The 15221-nt window shown below is 40.7% G+C and overlaps 1 protein-coding gene across 11 annotated transcripts in view; it reads right to left on the bottom strand.

Moving 5' to 3' along the window:
* The window catches only part of LOC121295584 (myotubularin-related protein 1-like), a 26594-nt gene extending 12385 nt beyond the window's left edge, over positions 1 to 14209 (bottom strand). The window contains exons 1-11 of one of the 11 annotated variants that reach the window (XM_041220403.1): positions 13848 to 14209; positions 11862 to 11967; positions 11261 to 11284; positions 9036 to 9059; positions 6402 to 6425; positions 5403 to 5468; positions 4025 to 4100; positions 3130 to 3224; positions 1581 to 1688; positions 770 to 871; positions 15 to 98 (exon numbers count right to left, since the gene is read on the bottom strand). In XM_041220403.1, coding sequence (XP_041076337.1) covers positions 15 to 98; positions 770 to 871; positions 1581 to 1688; positions 3130 to 3224; positions 4025 to 4100; positions 5403 to 5468; positions 6402 to 6425; positions 9036 to 9059; positions 11261 to 11284; positions 11862 to 11967; positions 13848 to 13993 — 855 coding nt within the window. In that variant the 5' untranslated portion in view covers positions 13994 to 14209. The remainder of the gene's footprint in view (positions 1 to 14; positions 99 to 769; positions 872 to 1580; positions 1689 to 3129; positions 3225 to 4024; positions 4101 to 5402; positions 5469 to 6401; positions 6426 to 9035; positions 9060 to 11260; positions 11285 to 11861; positions 11968 to 13847) is intronic. The other 10 variants (XM_041220408.1, XM_041220405.1, XM_041220404.1 and 7 more) reach the window with 10 other exon arrangements.
* Positions 14210 to 15221: the final 1012 nt, after the last annotated feature.

Genomic DNA, 15221 nt, shown 5'->3' with positions numbered 1-15221 from the left:
ACTGAATTCTTTACCTGTCTTTTATACTCAGCTACAGGGTCGTACACTTTCCAGCCGTCAACGGGAAACTTCTCCTTATAGAGGAACGCAAAAAGGGGCTAAAAGACAAAAACAAGGGTTGTGTGTGTGAGATAACCAACAGCCAGGTTACAGTCAGCCAAGGGAGCACTGAAACAAGGTCGTTTTCTACCATATTAACATTGACTTCAGAAGCAAGATGATACACACATTTTATACTGATGGGTCTCGAGATTCAAGTGAAACGCTAGATGCAATCAGAGACTGAACATGAGGTGACATTACTGAAGGAAAACTATCCCAAATGAAGACTGATTGAATCTATTTGCAATAGGGTCGTTTCAACTCGATTGGACCAAATCCTGGGGAGGGGTTTCCTCAATTTAAAGCTTGTTTCAAGATCTTTCCAACAAATCATATTTATTTCCTGCAAGATGTCAAGTAACCCCTGTTGGCCCACAATGTGCTTGAAAATGTAATTTTCAATAGTTTCAGAAAAAAAAGTTATGCAAGGGTTGCTTTAAGTTGTATTACATATCCTCTCCTTGTTTCCTGAGCCATAACAACGATATGGAGACAAGCAGATTATACAGGGAGGAGGAATGGCGTCCCTACCTTTGAGAATGGAAACTGGGTCTGCTATCTCATACAGCACAGGAGGAATTGGATTGCAGTGTGAGGTGCTCTCTCGGATTGCTATTCCATCTCTGGAATCAACTCCCTTAGTGAAGAGACACACCCTGGTACTCACTAGGTTGTTGGAAACGGGAAACGCATGTTTGGTGAGGTTTTCAAAGATCTCCAGTTTGCACTGCTCTTCCTGTTTGTAAGCGAAGCGTGGGTTTCTCATATCCTGTCAAGGTCAGAAAAGAACATCAACTGTACACAGCCATACAGCTTTTACTGTGTTGAACACAGCCCTATGTGAAACTTGAATTAGTACAGTTAGTACAGTTATTAGTACTAAGTACAGATAGTCTAGAGTAAATAGGGAATGCCATATCATACATATATATCAAAGTGTTAACTGAGGAGGTATTACTCCGACACTGCACTACAGGAATACATGTCATCTGCTATGCACGGGATGATATATGCACAAAGCAAGGATGGAAAGAAGACTCCCCTTGCATAGCAGTTTGATTCATACCTGGTTTGACTACGAGTTTCACTACTCATTTCACTACTCATTTCCATCCCTGACATAGATGTATCCTGACAAAATCTTAACAGCGGTTGGCTGGTTTCTGTAATTTATAACTATATATATATATATATATTTATACAATATTGCCCTCAATGAAAGCAACATTACACATTGATCACAATTGCCACAGAGGACTTGGTCAAAAAGAGAGGCCAATGACTGGGAGAGGCATGGAGACTGACCTTCTCCCCCACCCATAAGAGGACAACCCCATTGAGGAAACACAATGAATCAGTCAATGTGCAAGGAATACATGCAGCAGTACTGTAGGGAGAGCTCATAATAACACGAAAGAGCACACGGCCTCCAGCAGCAAGAACAGAACAGTGATTCTTGCTATAGCGCTGTGCTGTACCTTGCACACAATCTCCATCCCACATGAGTTCTCCCCATGGCTCTGGACTCCTATGGTTTCCAGTCGACTGATCACTCCCAGATTAACCTCTAGGATGAACGGTGGCTCCTGTGGGAGAAATGCTTCAGGTTAGGGTTCACACAGCTTAACACACTGTATATGAATAAGGAACACAGTTCAGTTGTTTTCTATATGGCTGTGACAGAGATCGAATAATTCTTGGTGTTAGATATCCCTCCTACCTGTGAGGGCGCGGTGTAAAAGAAACAGAGTACCCTTAACTAAATGGCATGACAATTTATTCCTTAGAGTAGGTGGAAGTCGGTCATTTAGGAAGGGGGCGGAGTTACGGCACCCAAGCTCAATGACTCGGACGGGAAACAGCGTGACATCTGAGGATTGGAGGAGTGGATGCGCTCGTTAACCTAGGGGTCATGAGCGAGGGTATAAATAGGGGGCGTAGTGTAAGTGATCTGTTCCTTGGTAAATGGTTAGTGTTGTAACCTACAAGGAGTCTGTGTTGCCGTGTTGTGAATCATGAGTTTTGTCTTGTGTTTGTTAGTGTTTGTTAACTGTTGACTGTTTTTTTTAATAGACTACCAGTAGCACGATTCGGAGCTGTAGCGAAAGCCAGCATAAACTCAGACATCACTTTCACCACTGCATTTTCACGGAAAACTAATACACCACTAACACTTATCCACTGTCACTAAGAACTGTGTTTGTGTTTTGTGTTTAGTGTTGGTGTATTAAACTGGCCTTTTGGTTCCGGGTCAAACCCATGGGATTTTTACAAACGAAATGATACACGCCACTGTATTCACTTCCATCATTTATTATTTACAGGTGTTTGCCATAAGGCTCTGGACATTGCATTAACTTCAATAAACACCCTTGCACCTGTTCGTAATTGTCTGTGTGATTCTTACCTGCACTGCACTCACCTGTACCCACGCACCACTTTGCCACAATGGTACATTATGCAGAATGAAGCTTAAAACAAGCATGCCAGTGATTATCATCTATCGCCACGGCTGTACATTCTAGAGCCACCAGTGTTTTGAAAAACTAGATCAGCACAACTGACGCTCACTGTACACTATGCACATGTGAAAGTGTAAGTTTAACAGGGTGCCTCCATATAGTGCTACGTTCTTATCCAGTTTCAGCACACATGGATAAGTGGGTCATCATATAAATATAAAAATGTATGTGTGACAGGCAGACAAACAGACTCTTTTTATACAGTACCCCAAGGCGGATAAATCTGCTTGTGTTTTTGTCACAATTGGACAAATGCTTCCCAAGACATAATATAAATGTGACCAGGATCCACGATTGCATTATTCGTTCCGTTTTTTAGCTTGTTCAATTGTAAATGTTGGTGGCTGTTTCTGTAAAGTGCTTTGAGTTTAACAGTGCTGCATGAATGTTATTGATTGTGTGCATTTGGCTGTACTGGTATGCGGAGGAAATGCATTGCAAAGTTACTCTATCAATAAAGTAGAGAGGCTGCAGAGGAAAGCTGACTGCTTCATTGGGTGCTTACCCGTTCCAGGCTCTTGAAGTAAAGTTTGTAATCAGTCACAGTCAGTGTCCCACTAACCGCTCCGGTGAAAGGGCAGATATACATCACATCTTTAGCTGCAGAAAGAAAACATATTACTGCTTCCAATATGTTATCAAAGAGAATCTCTCTTATGCATAACACAATAAAACATATATTTTAATAAGATCAGCAGATGATTATAAAATACATTAGCATTTGAGACCACAAGGGGAGTTTCAGGAGGGAAGTGGAAACTGCAAGTTTAAAAACCTCCTCTACAGGTCAGTTCAGCCTCAGAAAAATCTTTAAAAAGGATCATTTAGGTTAACAGATACAATTTTCTGAACTATATTAAATTTTCTATAAATATAAAAGTCATTTTACAAAACATTAGCAAGTCATGACTCAGCCACCCACAACGCATTGCCACACTTTCAAAGCAAACCTACTCAGAGAATTAAGACAACAATATAAATACGCAGATATAACATTAAGCCTAGGGACAAGTAAGGCCAACAGAACAGTGGTTTGTTTTCTGGAACACAAATTACAATACTAACCTTTTTAATAGAGTCCGACATCGACATAGTAAGGTTTTAAAAAAAAAAAAAAAAAAAAAAAAAAAAAAAAAAAGAAAAAGGTTCAAGTCTAATGAAAATTAAACAGAACAGAACAGTGATTTAAAATATATTGGCTGGTTTACGGATTAGCCCTAATTCTAATGGCTGATTTCCCAGACCACTAGTATCACTAAAATTATTTTAAGGTAAAGTAGTCCAAGACTGGTGCTAATCAGTGAAACCAGGAGTTAGACTCCTAATATGACCTTAGACATACGAATACAATACGCATCCGGGTCTGTGAAACTAGCTTTCAGAGAGAACAGGGCACTCACCGATGGCTTTAATGGACTCCCCAGGAAAGCGCGGCGCCTCTTCCATTTGTGCCAGTCTGTTCCCGTCCCTCAGAGCCTGTTATTGATTTAACCCACAGGTGAGTCTCAGTCTTTTATAAATCATCATTATATACACTCCCTGATGTATTCCATTGCCTTTGAATTCTCACACCACAGAACCACGACATGCGCGCACTCACACACACATACACACACACAACCCTGTTGTTTCTGAACAGCCTTCAGACACGCATGGTGAACTCAGCAGAGAAACAGCAACAATGAGCTACTGAATAGACAAGCTAATTCTACAGAGCAGTGATCAGGATCCGCAAAGAGGATACTGTCTTGCAGGAAACTGGGAAAGAAACTGAACATAAACAGCTGGTTTCACAGAGTCCAGGTGACACTCACACTAAAGTTAGGCAGTCCAAGATTAGTGTGAATTAGGGTCTGTGAAACCAGCCACGTGGCACAATGTTAATATGTGCATTTAACATACTTAGTTTCACTATGTTTATCAGGATATTTATATATATATATATATATATATATATATATATATATATATATATATATATATAAATAATAACTGAACAAAAACAAGACTTACAAGGTTCCTAGTATTTACTTTCTTACTGTCTAAAATTCCACAATGTGTTCTTAATCATTATTGTTGTCTCTGCTATGGTAAAACACATGTTCTGAAGTGTGGCGGGGAAGCATATCAGTGTAACACCGTTAATAAGCTTTTCCACTTCACTTCCCCACATCTGCCTTGAACAGTGACGCCAAGTTAAGCGAAAGGTAAAGATTTTCTGCTGTTTGGTTAAACGACACAACGCTCGAATACAGTACGTTAGTATTGACTTGATTAGTTAGTTTTTTCGAATAATCATGTAAAATTTGAACCAAGGCCGGATTAAATGTGACTTAAAATGACTGTTGTAAAGATAAGTGCAAGTGATAACACAAAGTCTCAGCCTAGTTCCAAATACAGAAAAAAACCTTAGACTGTCATGACTAAGTAGTAAGTAGCTTGAAATGTCATTTCAATTACTGGTAGTTGGCAATGTGTTCCACTCTTCAGTGCTGAATTATTATAATGTTTCTGTCTCTGAGCTTTCTTTGAGCCAATATTCACGCAACAAGGTAGAACTCAAACAAGCTCAGAATGATAATACTACAGGCCCATAGCTACTGCTATATATCACAGTTTCTATTTGTTTTGTTTTGTTGGTACCTCTCGAAAGTCACTACAAGGACAGGGGTGCCATATAACAATTCAAAATGAACTCCAGCGTCGGTCTGCAAAGCACAGCACAGACTGCTCAACCCAAAAGGAGAAGCCAAACCAAGTAAGGAAGCAGCAACTTGCCGAGGTGTGAGGTGCGAGCTCAGGGTCAGCGTCTGAGTGATAGCTGATGGGTCCATCCGGACAGTCCTGGACAGGGAGGGAAGGAGCGCGGTGCAGCAGAAACGAAGGAGAAAGAAGGGAAATAAAGGAAAGGCAGAGAGGAGTTGAAAGAACACCCAGGACAATTAAAAACAACATTAAGAAAGATAGCAACAGAAAACACCAGGTTACAGGAAAGACTGGAAGTTTGGAAAATTTGCAGCCAGTTTCAAAAAGCCATTTGTTTGTTTATGTGAAACTAAAAGGCAGTTCCAGATCACTGACCAAAGACTTGTTTTAAAATAAAACTCGGCAACGATATTTCTTGTAGTTGCCAAAGATTTAATTCAAATTAAATACATTTATTCACCTGCACTTTTGTAATTTATTTACCTTGAATATACAGGTGCGTTTTAGAAATCTAAAACAATCTGTAGTGCAAAGTGTTGCCCAACTAAAACTGTACTTACAGTTAAAGAAAGGGAAATATTGTTATAGTAATGACTAATGATGTCAAGTTTACACGTGTCCACACGCTTCAGGTCAGCTATTTCTAATGCCTCGTTTCCACTGCCTTGACTGGGTATGAGATACAAAACCGTACTGTCTGAGGTGTAGCTAAGGCATAGTTGAGCGTCAGTGGAAACATCCCCTTAGCTACACCAGCGGCTAATACTACCAAAGATCATGTGAACCATCTGGTATGCCAGCATTTGGTTTATGACGAGTCTAAAGTGCCCAGAAGGTGAAACTATCGAAGAATGCACATATAACAACTGAACAGGTCTCTAAAGCACTTCATTGATTGATCATCCTGAATGAAACCTATTCATACAGGAGTCTATACCTTATCTGCCGACAGTGGCAACTCTCTCTCTAAAGGCTGCAATGGCAAACTGCAGTCACTCCAAAAAAAGCAGACAGTTCAATTTAGCACAACAGACAAGACAACAAGGAACCCAATACTGTTGTCATTCTTACCGCCAGAGGAGGCCTCTTGGGTGCCTGTTCATTAAAAAGAATCAAACATTTGCATTAAGTGTTTTAAACTCTTTACAGGAGATCAGGGGAAAATACAGAAGCTCTGCTGACAGAAGTGATTATACTGATGAAAAGACAATAGCATCCCTAAGATTGCACAGACTAACAGGTTGATTTGATTAACCTACACATTCCAGCATTTTACTACACAGCGGATCTTTGGGGTTATCCTGGGTTTAACAATAAAAATACAGTAGAGGGTTCATGAAATCCAGGGGGGTGGGTTATCTGATAAAATGCTCAAAAAAAAAAAAAAAAAAAAAATCAAGCTATGGCTAATTATGGCAGTGCTGTAAAATGCTCTACTAAAATCCAGGGGTGGCTTATAAATTGATCAAATAAAACCCATAGTTGGAAATCTAAAATAATCTGTAGTGCAAAGTATTGTCCCCTTTTCTTCCCACTAAAACTGTATTATAGTGTGAAAAGGAAATGTATTGTTATAGTAATGACCAAAGGTGTCCACTTGCTTCAGGTCAGCTATTTCTAATGCCTAGTTTCCACTGCCTTTTACCGGGTATAGCTGAGCTGGCCGGTCTGGGCGAGGTGTATTTAAAGATGTCTATCTGCATTCCAGTGTCATTTTATCAGGTATCGCTGGCACAGGAAGCAGTAGTGCAGCAGTAAATGTCATAGTGCGACAGTAAAAGGTCTCATTGGATTGTGGGATTGATTTCACATATGCAAACATGCGAAGACGGACGAAGTTGAACAAACGTGTAGCTGTTTTTATATTCAGCTGTCACTAGTTTTATTAATTAGGTGTTGTCACACAATGAGAGAAACGCGTCATGACTCAAAAGTGTGTGTCTCTTTACCACACACCTAGTGATGCAATACTTTCATACAGCAGTTTGGCCCTGTTGGGTATGAGATACAAAACCGTGCTGTCTGAGGTGTAGCTAACATATAATTGAGTGTCAGTGGAAACGCCCCCTTAGCTACACCTCGCCCAGAGTGTCTAGCTCAGCTATACCTGATACTGATACTGATACTCTCAATAACCCTTCCATTTCCTTAAGAAAGGACCCCCCCCCAATTCAAAGACACAGAATTGCAATAAGAATCCTTAGCAGTTTCCGTCGCCTGTTTTGTTAAAAGGTTCCTGCAAATACAAGAGACTGCCTCTGCTTCAGCCCCTCCCTACAGCAGCACAGCTGTGGACTGAATGTGTGAGAGCTGGAGCCACTGCCTCCTCTCTATTCTATTCACACCCCCGTGACTGTGCTTGCCAACAGGCTCCATGTGACAGGAAAACGCAACCACATGAATCTGGAAAAAAAGATACGACTTGACAAAACGGATTTCTACCAGTTTGTGAACCAAATAATTATCCTGATACTAAAGCTTTTTATTTTTTATTTATTTATTTTTTAAATTTGTATTAATGTCACTATGCGTTACATGAACTACAGAAAAACACTAATCACTAAAGAAAAGATGAGTATCATTGGAGGTCTTTATACTATCATGTCTGGAAATCACAAACCGTGTACATCAATGGACAGCTGATAACATGCCCTTGATAGGAACAGAATTATCTGAAGCTTACTTATAGCATTGCACTAAATAGATTATTTCTTCACAGAAGTTTCTGTCCAAACATAACAGGCAAACCAATCTGTGTTACTGTAACCATGGAGGGTGTCTTCAAATCTCAGCTCAGAGGAAAAAAAAAAAAAAAATAGGCTGCCGAGCCAAGCTGTAACAGCAGTGCTGCATTACAGCTGTAGAAAAATGCTCAATCATTATTCTCTATGAAGAGAGTACTACCAATTTACATACAAATTGAGTTTTCCAAGCCAGCCGTGGGTCAACCAAGACATTAAATACCTTTACAGAAGAAGTAACAATGCTTTTGTAAATTACCTCCGAGAAGTCTGTGAAACCAGGGAAATTCAAGATGTCAGCCCTCGTCACATTCAAGTGAAGCACAGCTGGTGCCTCTTTACCATGCACTGCGACAAATAAAACACACAGACAGCACAGGGCTGTGTTCCACCTCAGGCCTTGGTGACTCAAGCGTGGCTCTTGTAGCTCATCATGTAATCAGAATCTCGGAGTCTCATTACTATAAGTACAGTGAGTATTATTCCTTCACTAACACCACGGCTGGACTGGAATATCTCAGCAGGGCACTGCATTCAGTCCTTCCAGTGCTATTGGTAATGGGCAGTATGTCTTGATTTCACTGGACACACTAAACTCTTTGTCATTCAGTTTCATTGAAGCACTGAGGCACAACATATCTTAAGTGGAGTTCTATAGGAAAACCGGCAGCTGATTCTACCCGAGATCATGTGAACCATCTGGCATATGAGGAGTCTAAAGTGCCCAGAAGGTGAAACTAGGGAAGAATGCACACATTACAACTGAACAGGTCTCTAAAACACTTCACTGATTGATCATCCTGAATGAAACTTATTCATACAGAAGTCTATACCATATCTGTCGACAGTGGCAACTCTCTCTCTAAAGTGAAACTGAAGTCACTCCCAAAAAACACAAAGCAGACTGTTCAATTTAGCACAACAGACAAGACAACAAGGAGCCCAATACTGTTGTCATTCTTACCGTCAGAGGAGGCCTCTTGGGTGCCTGTTCATTAAAAAGAATCAAACAATTGCATTAAGTGTTTTAAAGTCCTTACAGGAAAATTGGGGAAAATACAGAAGCTCTGCTGACAGAAGTGATTATATTGCTGAAAAGACAATAGCATCCCTAAGACTGCCACCACTCTGCACAGGTTGATTTGATGACCTGATACTTTCCTGCTTTATTACAGCATTTTACTACACAGCGGATCTTTGGGGCTATCCTGGGTTTAACCATAAAAATACAGTACAGGGTTAATGAAATCCAGGGGGGTGGGGGGTGGACGGGGTTAATCCGGTTATGTAAAATGCTCTAAATACAACTATAGTTAATTATGGCAGTGCTGTAAAATGATTTACTAAAATCCAGGGGTGGCTTATAAATTGATCAGTCGGGAAACGAATTAGGTGAAGTGACAGTTGTGTATTTGTTGCATATTTCCATTTCCATGGTCCTCCCTTGAATTCCCACCTATTGTGTTTGGTTGTACATTTACTATAAACATTGAAACCCAAATACGTATTTCAAACGACTGCTGATTTGACCGAGGAATCCAAAATAGCACCACGTGATTGGATTATAGAACAGCCCTTTACGCTCAAGTCTCAAAATTCAGCCAGAAGTAAATTGTGTCAAAATGCATTGTGATTTGATAGCCCTGGAGGTCTCAGCAAGCCCATTTAAACTTGCCTACAAATAAATAAATATTTTAAAACAACCACGTGTAAAAACGGAGTTACTGTGTAACTCAGTTTGAAAACTATATTATCCAAACTAGCAATGCAGTAGTTACAACATCTTTCCTGATCTGGAAACGACTGCAATACGAACCCTGCACAACCTGTTTAATGTGCTGCACTTCACTGCGCCAGACTGCTGGTTAACACGTTGTCTTGGATAATCAAGATTTTGCTGTAAAGCACCTGCAGGTCTGGAGCATGTTTAAAATGTTACTGAATAGATTGTAGGGTTACATCAACACACGACTTACTGCTGCTGCCTGCTCAATGAACAGATGTACTTGTTCAACAGAATTGCAATTGGTTTGATATTTTTAAACAGGGAAAGGTGGTTCATACAATGTAAAAAGCTCTAATAAAATACTGCTGTGAATTATCACAGCGAGGTTGATCAAAATGACCCCCAATTCACATAACAAGGTTTTGACAGTCAGTGAAATGCACAGCCTATGTGTGAAAAGGATGAAAATGCTGCAGACACGTTTGATGACAGTTATGAATACCCATATTGGAGGTACATCCTCTGTACACAGAGTAAGCAACTGTATGGTTTGGGAACCCCAGGTATATAGCGCATGTACAGGACGCCAGGTATATAGCGCATGTACAGGATGCCAGGTATATAGCGCATGTACAGGGCGCCAGGTATATAGCGCATGTACAGGGCGCCAGTTATACAGCGCATGTACAGGGCGCCAGGTATACAGCGCATGTACAGGGCGCCAGGTATACAGCGCATGTACAGGGCGCCAGGTATGCAGCGCATGTACAGGGCGCCAGGTATGCAGCGCATGTACAGGGCGCCAGGTATGCAGCGCATGTACAGGGCGCCAGGTATGCAGCGCATGTACAGGGCGCCAGGTATACAGCGCATGTACAGGGCGCCAGGTATGCAGCGCATGTACAGGGCGCCAGGTATACAGCGCATGTACAGGGCGCCAGGTATACAGCGCATGTACAGGGCGCCAGGTATACAGCGCATGTACAGGGCGCCAGGTATACAGCGCATGTACAGGGCGCCAGGTATACAGCGCATGTACAGGGCGCCAGGTATACAGCGCATGTACAGGGCGCCAGGTATACAGCGTATGTACAGGGCGCCAGGTATACAGCGTATGTACAGGACGCCAGGTATACAGCGTATGTACAGGACGCCAGGTATACAGCGTATGTACGAGACGCCAGGTATATAGCGTATGTACGAGACGCCAGGTATATAGCGTATGTACAGGACGCCAGGTATATAGCATATGTTTAATAATACTTACAGCAAAGCAGGCAATACAGTAAGTGACATGTTTTGTTTTAAACCTTACAGTCTGTTCAGTAACACATTTAGTCAGAGTCTGTTCGTTGGCTTAAAGAAGATCGCAATGAAACAGGAAGGGGAGGCTGCACAGCGGTTATTAATAAACTATAGCATAAGACAGGAAGGAGCTTGACACACTGCAGCATTACTCTTACCCTCAGATCAGGCCTCCAGCCAACCTGTCAGTTAGAAACACAAACCAATTAGAAATCTGTCCCTGGGCTGCTAGGGGCCCACAGACTCACACAACGTCACAGAGTAGGAAGATTCTAATGTAATTTCCATGTCCTCCTTGTTCTGGTGTTTTCAATCATTGTAAGTGACTCTTAGTTATGATGCTCCAAAATATTATAACAATGCTGCTGAAATATTATAATATTGCTCTAGATCTGCCTTTGTCTGACCTTCTCATTCCAATCATATGACAGTATGACCTTTCAACTCTGCCAGTTCCAGCTACTTTGACATGCGCTGATGCATCTTGATGCAGTTATATGCAACAAGGGCTTCAAATGGGACTTTAGAAAAGAGTTGAAGAATAGAAAATGGTTAAAAAGTAATGTGGTCTTTTATGAGTTAAGGATTACAGAAGGATTGCAAACAGCCTACAGGAGTAACGGGAATGTAGAAAAAGGGCATTTAAATTAAATGTGCGCTCTATTGAAGGGTGCCCCATTAATCAATCTTTACAAAGAGCATTACTACAAGTTGGTAACTTTAAACTGCCATTTCTGGGGGATAAAATAAGGAACAAACCTTGTAATCCCGGGAGATGGCCTCGGATGTCACAGGGCCAGCGATCTGACTGGAGATAGTGGCTGCTATCAGCTGTCTACACCATTCCACATGTGATCCTGAGGGACTGGAAACAGAGCCATTAGATTCATAACAAGACTTCACAGAGTAAACATGCTGTTTAAAAGAATGTGTTTAAACCCTCATCTGAGGCTGTAAATGTACATTCAACAGAGGAAACCTTTAAACCTGCTGTGTAAATGTTCCTTTACCTTTTAAACTATCAGGCACATTTTGAATGAAAAAGTACTTGATTAATATTGACAGTCATCTTCATATTTTATTGTAGTATTTATTTCAATTTCACAAAGATTTTTTACAGTGGTTCACAGTGCACCACGACATGGTAATGAAAGTCAATGCAGGATTCTCACTTTAACAGCTTTGGTTAATATTTTGTAAAATATCACGTTGTTAATCCTTTTTATTTATTTTGCCTTACTTTTCAGCTAGCCTTACTTTGACCCACAACACTCAATCACAACCTCAGAGTAGAAATAAAGAAACGTCTTAGACTAGCACACACAAGTCTGTTTCAACATCTGAATTCATCCTAAGGGTGTAGGTTTCTGCGCTTCCACCCACAAAAGCACAGAGATGTTTACAGACATTAAACAGATGCTTACCCCTTTGGGTTACTGAAAAAGCAACATTCCACCAATTCACTGACACAAAATATTGCTGTTATGTGCAAGGAGGTACTTAATTCATTAACTTGCTGTTTTATCATCCATTTGTAATCTTTCACTAACAGTATGCTTATGTACACTATACTACAAAAGAGGCTGTTGTAAAAGCTAAATTTGACACTTCATTCTGTGGGGGTCCTCAGTCAGTATGTAAAATATGACAGCCATGAAAACCTACAAACTCCTGTACTAGGCTGTGAGGTTTTTTAGCTGATATTTTATCACGCCAATGGCGTAGTGATTTTACATAGATCAGGTTAAGTGCACAACCCAAGCATGACCTTCTCCAGCACCAACCTTTCTAGCTTGGTGTCCATAATAACAAGCCATCTACCCACAGGGACAGGTATCCCACCAACTTAACAGGGCAGACGACATTCAAAATGCCACATTCTCAAACAAGGCAGTAACAGCATGCTTTTTAAAAGTGCAACTCCTGAAACAGTTCACAATATCACTTGGTATAGAAGTCTTGGTATGGACACACTTCAAATTTTGAATATTCCACAATCACTGTTCAAAATCAGGTTTTCAAAAACAACTTATTTCACTATTCCTAAAATTAATGAATGAATCGTTAAGGACTTAAAAAAAAAAAGTAAAGCCCATTACAATCAGTTAAATCAGGTTTGCAGTTCACGAAACCATATTACCTGTTTTGGAGAGGGGTGGAAGTTAACCTCAACCTACAGCGCATGCACATGACACTTGTAACCTCCCGCTGATGCATGTAGAGCACAACCTGTCCACTGCACAGCATGACAGAAGCGTTTACAATAGCTGCATTCGTGTAAAAAGAAGGAAGCATTTCTATCATCACAGTGCACCGGTATGAATTATAAAAGAGTGTATTTTGTGCGGCAGCTAAAATCATCTCAATTGCTACAAAAACACTTTAACGTAATGTAATATGTGGCAATGGTGATGGTTTTACAAGCTGGTGTAACTTAATAAACAAGTAGTTATATTGCTTACGCAGTAAACCATATTATATTTGTTATTGTTATAAAATATGCAGCACTGGTAGCGACCTGATTCTAAACTACAACAGGTGCATGCATGCAATAATAATATATACAAGTATTAGGCATACAGTATATATATATATATTATATATATAGTGTACATATTTATTTAATGATGCAATGCAAACATCTCAAGACTAGAATTAATAAGAGCTGTACGGCTTGTTAATTGGAGCACGTTGAATTCGGATGCAGTATCAGTGCTTCGCGGGTATGCGTGCAGGTTTGTTTACCTCTCCAAAGCCTCCACGCTGGGCTGCCTGGATGACCCCAATCCTGCTCCGAGTGGTCTGGGTGGTTTCCTAGCGACTCCGGTAACAGCTGAGCCCTGCTCTGCGCTATAGCCGCCTCCTCCGGCTCCTGCAGTCAGCTTTTCCATGCTAATTCGGTTTCCTATTTCCTTTTCAGTCTGTGTTTGGTGGTCAATAGCCCCAGCTGGCTTTGGAGAGACGGCGTTTTAGTTTCCCGGGGCTGGGGCTTCCTCTGTTTGTTTTTTTAACGATGCAAAACGCTTCCGCCGATTAGTGTCTGAATAAGGAAGCAGCCGTATCTCCCTCCAGTGTCGCGCCACTGCTGCGATTACCCAGGATGCAACGGCTCTAATAACCTAGCACAACTTGGAGGTTTGTGTGCCTCAAACACACAGCGTACTGTATCTGTGCCAAAATAATTGCTGTCTATAATCCACAGAGCGTGGGAGCATGCAGCTTCCGGTTTTCTTTAAATAAAGAATCAATTTTATATTAACTTTTTTTTTTTTTTTTTGTTATTCGATTTTTCAGATCATGTGTACGACTGCGAAGTGCTGAGCTGTCCGACAATTTTGGCTAGAACTTGAGTCACACCAATTACCAAGGAGTTCTGAGAGCCCTACAAAACAATCACTAAAAAAATCTTTAGTTTCCTAAAAAGCTGACTAAATATTACAAACTACACAAAAACACCACTTAGTTTTCTGCTTATAAAATGATGCTGCGTTTACCTAACACGACTGATTGTCCTTGCAGTCTTCCACCCCATTAAGAACCTTCAATGCGATGCTTCAGGAGTCATACTTAGGAGAGCAATGAACCATGGCTCAAGATCATCACTTGAACAAACCCAGGCATTAATCACATGCTGGTATCTTAATAACTGAGCCCAGGAGATATAGTACAGTCACCCAGTGGTCTGCCCCCAACCTTCCTTTATTACATTTAATTGAATTTAGGTAGGATTGAGTTATTTTGAAGGCTGAGTGCAAGAATGGCTTACCCCTCTCCGCCCCTTTAAACCTCTTCTGGAATGCTAGACATGCAGTAGATGTCTAGATCAGAGCACGGCATTCCAGACACAAATGCAAATTTCACTGTGTTCAGCATTTTATTTTTTCTTCAATAAACTATTCTCAAATGTCATTCTAATGCTGTGGCACTCATAACTGTTACTTATTTTCTGTTTGTGATTAAAGATTTCACAGTATTGCACATTTTTTCATGGATTATTCTACATGCACAAAATGGCAACATTAGTAACTGTTATTACTGTATTTTGTTGAGATTTTTTTTTTCTTTTTTCTCATTCTGTTTTTCTGTTTTGTCAGACTATGTACAGGCCTGTCAGCAACA

This window comes from Polyodon spathula, chromosome 20 (genome assembly GCF_017654505.1).
Source record: "Polyodon spathula isolate WHYD16114869_AA chromosome 20, ASM1765450v1, whole genome shotgun sequence".
NCBI classification, from domain to species: domain Eukaryota; kingdom Metazoa; phylum Chordata; class Actinopteri; order Acipenseriformes; family Polyodontidae; genus Polyodon; species Polyodon spathula.
Note: the sequence above shows the minus strand (reverse complement) of the source record. Positions and strands in the feature narration are given on the sequence as shown.